The sequence below is a fragment of the Fusarium mangiferae genome (genome assembly GCF_900044065.1).
Source record: "Fusarium mangiferae strain MRC7560 genome assembly, contig: FMAN_scaffold008, whole genome shotgun sequence".
NCBI classification, from domain to species: Eukaryota; Fungi; Ascomycota; class Sordariomycetes; order Hypocreales; family Nectriaceae; genus Fusarium; species Fusarium mangiferae.
Window position 1 is genome coordinate 1,080,279 of NW_024573928.1, and position 6,726 is coordinate 1,087,004.

Consider the following 6,726-nt stretch of genomic DNA (forward strand, 5'->3'; position numbering starts at 1 on the left):
GGACGCTGAACGAGATAGCATCTGGGCTCTAACTCCATAAGCTTTTCAGATCGAGTCTTCCGTCCTTGAATAATGAGCGAAATACTGAATCTGTAGCGATATGTTATAAAGATTTATTTATGAGTTGGACGTCTAAGTTTTGAGTGAGGCTGGATGAAACGCAACCAACTTAATAGGCTTTCAAGAACTACGGGAACTCTTCTTATTTTTCCTGAACTATCTGTAACTCGTACGTCGATTTCAAAATCATAGAATTTATGAAAGATCTACTTCTGAAAAAAGGAGTTCAAGTTGTAGTATCAGTGCCATGTCGATCATAATTTTCACTTACTATTTTCTTATAAATAGAGTATGTCCTGGAAAATAAGAGGCATGTAGAACAATAAAGGCTTTCCTTGATGCATTTGGGATTAATCTCAGACTGGGGATTAGGACGAAGCTCGACCAGCTCGAATTGAGTTTTACTGACAGAAAGGAGTCAGTATCGGTTGTCCAAGAATCTTTCAATATTTTAGTAAGGTCTTGCTGCCAATTGGGTTTTCAAGACATCCTGGCAAGCGTTTGGTGTTGCAGAAGCACGGCATCAGGTCGGACCAGAAATGACTCACCGCCAACTTAGCTTTAAAAGAAGCTTTGGAATCATCTTAAGAATAGCCAGTCTTTACCAACTACATTGTCTCACAAAATGGCTTCCGCATATAGTCAAGAGCAACTTTCACAGTTCTTCGATTATATCGATCTTCCCAAAGGGCTGCGAGGAGACCTCCGGCCTTCTTTGATGCTCTTGAAAGCCTTGCACATTCACTCGCTCGCTGCGTTCCCATATGAAAACCTATCTCTGCACTATAATGTCACACATAGTATCGACCTCGATCCTCGACATCTTTTTCGAAAGATGGTGATAGATAGACGTGGCCGCGGCGGTTTCTGTATGGAAATTGCGATCTTGTACAACCACATTCTTCGGGCTATAGGGTTCGATGCATATACTGCTGGGGTACGAACTCGAGGAAGACTCGAAGGTGTTCCAAAAGGGGACTATCCAGGCTGGTAAGTAACCGACTGTATCTCAGCTGTTGAGATCAGACGAAGAAGTCAAATCTATACACATCGAGGAACTAGAAACCAAGTTGTCAATGGAGAAATAACCTCACGTCCATTTTAGACATCCTAAGCATTTTGGCAATATGAATCAAACGCTGACCAGACACTAAGGAACCATATCGTGAATATCATCACTTTCCCGGATGGTAGCAAATATCATTCCGATATAGCATTCGGAGGTGACGGCGCCACGATGCCAATGCCACTCGTCGACGGTTTAGTACACAAGAACCTTGGAACCCAGCAAATACGACTCAAGAGAGATTGGATACCTCATCAAGTCCACAAGACAGAAGAGACCAAACTCTGGATCTATCAGTATCGAAACGGCCAAGACAAAGAGTGGAACTCTTTCTACTCGTTTCCGGGCATCGAGTTCTTTGCCTTGGATTGGAATGTTGTGAACTGGTGGATCAACACTCACGCAGATAGCCATCAGCCACGCAATGTATTGACTATCAAGTTTCTGCTTCGGCCTGTGGAGATTGAGGCGAGCTTCGAAAGGGAGATGGAGATTTATGGAAAGAGAATGCTTGTGAATGGGGTTGTTAAAGAGAATCTGGGTGGAAAGACACAAATCATCACCACTTGTGACACAGAAGGGGAGCGTGTAGAAGCTCTTGAGAAGTATTTCCAGATATCTCTCACTGATGAGGAAAGGGACGGTATTCGCGGCTATGTGTCAGAGCTCAGAGGCACTATGCCATAAATAAGACAAAAGTATTCCGTCAGGTTCAAAGATAAACACCATCAAGTCTTGAGAAAGTCCCACTTGGCACCTTCACCTCTCACTTCAACCAACTCACTCCCATCATCTCCAACAGCCATACTCCACAACTCTTGGCCATGTCTCATCAAAAGCTCATAACCACCCTGTGGACTTGGCCGAAGTGTAAAGTATTCATGCGACTGATGCTTATCGACTCGGGCGATGAACTTCCTCCTCTCGTTGTGGCCGATGATAGTCCCAGAAACACAGTTTCGGAAGCCCAGCCATCTATCTCGTTCGATACACTCCCAGTGGAAGCCTCCTCTCGGGTTGAAGCCCTCACAAAGTCGGAGGTCGCCGTTGACGATTGTGATGACTTTGCCTGAGTCGCGATGGCGAATGATGAAGATGGCTCCGGGGTAGGGAACGGATTCAGTGTAATCTCTGCAGGTTTCGGTTGTCGTTGTGTGTGTGGGCGTGCCTTGGCCATCGACAGTGGAAGCCATGGACATGGTATCAATGAGATCCATTTCTTTACTCATGCTGATGATGTTTTACTGTAGATAATTGTGATTGAGTTGCAGCGCTGAGGTGGTGAGATCGAATGCATGTCCACGTAATGCATCAGGCAGCGCTGCGGGAGAGCAACCAACCACTGAGATTCCTGCATCTTAGCAGCCCTCCATGCCCCCTCAGCCGCTTCAGCACCTGACAGTGAAGCGCTGGAGCAAGCAGTCCTATACAACGGCGAACATAGATCAGAAAATTACAGGCAGTGGCAATATATATGTATAAAACATTTACTAGTTAAAACAGGTTTCTAGGAACAAAGAGCTTCCAGGTTTGCCCCTGGTACCTGAGCAATGCCGTAGGGTAATTCGTCAGACTTGCCCCAGACGGAGATGATCGACGTTCGCTCGGCAGCTATCGAGCGATGGCCACCTGCGTCTTGACTTATAAGTCATACAGATAAGTTTGTATTATAGACGTAAACAATATCTATTCATGTCGCGCTACTGCGTTTGGCACCGTATCTTACGGGACTGTTTCATGACATGTTCTCATCAATGATCATGCATGCCCTTGACTGCCTGCTACTCGCTGACAAGGCCCAACACCAAACCAATGCCAGTAACCAACTGCGCCGTTAGACAAACCGAGACACCAAAGTCCTAACAAACTCAAATCATCACTATCAGGGCAAGAATAGGGTGTGAGACAAAGACCCTGCATCAGTACAACCAACCCACAACCCAGCCACGACAGCATCTCTCGAAACACATACCCTGGACGATCCAAGGTCACAAGATTGAGCAATCAGTCATTTCTTCGCAGCCTTAAACGCCCAAGACACAAAAACTAACTCGCGCCAAGCTACGCGTGACCTCAATCACAAACACCGTTTTAACCGCCCGCGTCGCATGGCAACTGCCCCCCTCCCCTCTGTCATTATCGTGTCATTCTGATCTCTCAGGCTTCACAACAAAACCGTTATGCTATAAGTCAGTTAACCTCCCGTCGCATCCGCAAAAAGAGGGCGCCACAGTAGTACTCGTAACACGTTCTAGACCAACGGAGCAGAGCCTACGAAGCCAAGAACTGTGGCTCAGGGCACGAGGACACGCAACCCATGGATCCAAAGGGTCTAGAACGTCGCTGTGCTGATCTTGGGTATTCCCGACGAGTTCCCACGCTCTTGAGAACCAATCTACCCAATAGGACTGCACGGCTGTGCGAAGGTTTCCTGTGACACCTGCGCTTCGCTATTGGTTCTACGACAGGGCGCAACGGAGAAGGGCGGTTGAGAGACCCCGAAGTAGAGAATGGCATAGTGCACGCTGGGGTACAACATCGTCGTATTGATGGACATGTTCTCGAATTAGCCAGGAACGCTCGGAGCCCGGCAGGAGCGGAAAAGGGCTTAATTGAAGCAACGTTGTATGAATGCCGGGAGATCGATAACGGTCTTTTCCGGGGGCGTAGTATTGAGCCTATCGACTGGCTAGAACACAACACTGGAGGTCAATGGCCAGACAAGAATAGCAGCATGGTCTAGAAACGCTGAGGCTACAGTAAAAGCACCGATTCAAATGTCTTTATTGACTTGCCCTCTACGACTCTGCCCTGAAAATCAATAAAGCCAAGCCCTGCCTGATCCGCATCGGCATGCCCGAGCTCCATCATGATATGATACAAAAGAGTCAAATGGAATAACTGATAAAATAACTGACCAAGTGCCTGAGGGTTTATCACGCGGAAACACTCGCTTACTCAAAACATCGAGGTTTTCCGTGAGTACAGTACCCGGGATGCAATCTGATCGAAAGCAATCAGCTGCATAGTGCTCAGTTACAATGCATCAAGCACAGGCACCCATTGCCGCATCAAGGAACCGAACCCAGACCACAGACGTTTTTCTAGAGTCAGGCCGAAACAGATCAGTCACATTGGCCGAGCTTCTGGCCCAGAACCCGAGCATGTAAAACAAAGGCCCTGATCTAGAGCCTCCCTCGTGTGATAAGCAAGACCGGACGGACCCTTTCAAAAGGACCCTTACTTTGTGAGGACAAAAAAAGGGATTCACCGCTCCATAATTCTTCAGCCCTGGGATCACCGGGGCCCGTGGCTTGAAAGTCCATTTTGAGATCCAAGCTCTGTAAGATGGCGTATTCTGGAATACGGTCCCATCGTCTCACTTGAGTGCCATGCAATTTCCCGCAGAAGACCGCCAAGACGAATTCTAGCCCGCATGGGACTGCAGTCCTGCAATGCAACACCGTCTTGCTCTTGTCAGCGCTTGCTGGGGTTTGATGGGATAGAAGAGAAAAGGCTTCGTCAGAAGATCGTGGCTGTGACAGGTTTACTGCTTAGAATGGTTTGGCTGGGATGGCTTTGTAATTTAATGCTATGCAAAACACACGTTGCTCAGCATTGGATGGATGTCCAAGCGGGTCGATCATTCATCAAACTTCAGCTTTCAGGGACCTTTTGGGGCCCACCCCCAGTTCAAAACGCCAGTGAGAAAGGTCAAGAATAAGGCGACCCTGCCAAGCCAGTGTTCTAGACTCTTGAGTCTAACAGTCTGACTCTGGCTCTGACTTTAAAATGGTGAGCGGCATTATTTCCTCGTTTTTGACGGAAATAGCAATTCAAGCGGAAAAGAAAAGGAAAAAAGGACCATCAGTCAGCAATAACCTCAAGACCTTAGACATGACACGGCTTGCCAAGCAATTCGTGATCGTCTGACAAAGAAGACACTGATCCGTCGCATCCGTCGGGGAGCTTAATTACAGCGCCATGCATCGGGCTCCATGGGAGATGGGAGGAGTTAGAATGCCGCGGCATCGCAGCGCAACGCAACACAGCGCATGCATCGGATGCCATTATCGCATCAGATAAAACAGACACGCGTAAGGTTCTGTCCTACTCTAGTATAGGCAAAATGAGAAAACGGAGCAGAGGGGAAAGGGCGTGGGGTGGGAATTAACAAAAGGGTCATCCATATCCCCGATTTAGAGAATCTCCGTCTCGATCCCCTTGCAGCATTGATCAGGCGAGGCTACTCTGTATGTATGTACATACATTTCCATTCCTCCATCTTCAATCTGCGAGATCGAGAATTGTCTTTGAATACGGATATGTATGTCGATTTGGGAAAAAGCAAGCATCTCGATACCTGTGCAAAGAGGCCTGGCCATTGGTTCCCAGGAGCAGCTCCGAACGGGAGGACTCTCTGACTGTTTATAACGAAAACGGACGCCCATCGAAGGTTTGGTAGAGCATCTCGGCCGGTGGCGTCGCCATCTCGATGTGGCTCCATCACTTGATGAGGGCGGGTTTTTAGAGCGTGGTCCAGATCGATCTACAACAAAGGGTCTTGCCTAGCTCCCAGGAACAAATCTGCAGTTCTACATACACTAACTAAGCAACACGCTGAGGGAGTTTCCATTCGATGATATTACGACTAACTCAGAGGGGGTGTTTGTTGTGTGTCGCGCCATGCCATGGGCAATCGGTAATCTAGTCATGGAATTGTGGGTGGCACGGCCATGGGCATTTGCTCAAAACCACCACTGAATGGCGGCCGTTTTGTGTCCGGATGATGTGGATGGCTCTATCTATCTCAAACTCGAGACTGACCCATCAGCCCAGTTTAAAACGGTTTCTTCAAAGGGCTTAACGGAGCGACATCACTCGTATTAGTGATCGATCGGGATGAGACAAGTGCAGTCAGTGTGTCTTGATCTACGACTCGACCCGACTCAACCTGTCTACTTAAAACACATCTCGATGATTAATTCCTCTGTAACGAAGATCAAACAGATTCTCATCCCACACCTGAGCTGACTTGGCTGATAATCTTTCGATGAATCAATCAAGATCCCCCCTACCTACGTACGTTAGTCTTAAACCCCACATATTCATCTTCCTTCCAACTTCTCATCGGGACCATCGAAAGGCAAAAAAATAAATAAAAATGATAGACGATCGCGGGTTTTGATAAGCGTTCCCGCCCAAGCCCAGTCCCGGCAATCCGACGATCAATCAACTACGTCCCCAGTTTCACTCGCTGATCCGATGAGGAAGTCTGGTTCTGGGCATCGAGGGGGTTTCGATCGCGCGTGGGTGCTGCGTAACTGTCGACGTCAGTTTTGCGATAAGCGCTTCCTTTCTGTCATGTTTCGAGGTATGAATTACGCGCGTGCTATGGAGATTGCATCATTCAGACGGCTATCGACAGCTCCATCAAACACCACAAGTTGGTTCTCGATGTTCGTAGCTGCTGGCTAGGCGACGATAATTTACTGCGATCGGGAATAACTCAGACCCTGTCACCAATTTCGCTTTTAGGGATCATGATGAGATGCAGGGTATTACCATCGTCAACGGGGTCATGCAGACAGCCTAGACAA

The 6,726-nt window shown here is 47.8% G+C and overlaps 2 protein-coding genes across 2 annotated transcripts; one reads left to right on the forward strand and one right to left on the reverse strand.

Annotated features, from left to right (window-relative positions):
- Window positions 1–685: 685 nt before the first annotated feature.
- On the forward strand, window positions 686–1,813 carry FMAN_11327 (uncharacterized protein; the record flags this gene model as incomplete). Its single annotated transcript, XM_041834126.1, has 2 exons — window positions 686–1,050; window positions 1,216–1,813. 2 exons carry the CDS (start codon window positions 686–688, stop codon window positions 1,811–1,813), a joined length of 963 nt encoding a protein of 320 aa, XP_041684421.1.
- A 41-nt stretch (window positions 1,814–1,854) lies between these two features.
- Window positions 1,855–2,355, reverse strand: FMAN_11328 (uncharacterized protein; the record flags this gene model as incomplete). Its single annotated transcript, XM_041834127.1, has 1 exon — window positions 1,855–2,355. The coding sequence occupies one exon, from the start codon at window positions 2,353–2,355 to the stop codon at window positions 1,855–1,857; it is 501 nt and encodes a 166-aa protein (XP_041684422.1).
- Between the last annotated feature and the right edge of the window lie 4,371 nt (window positions 2,356–6,726).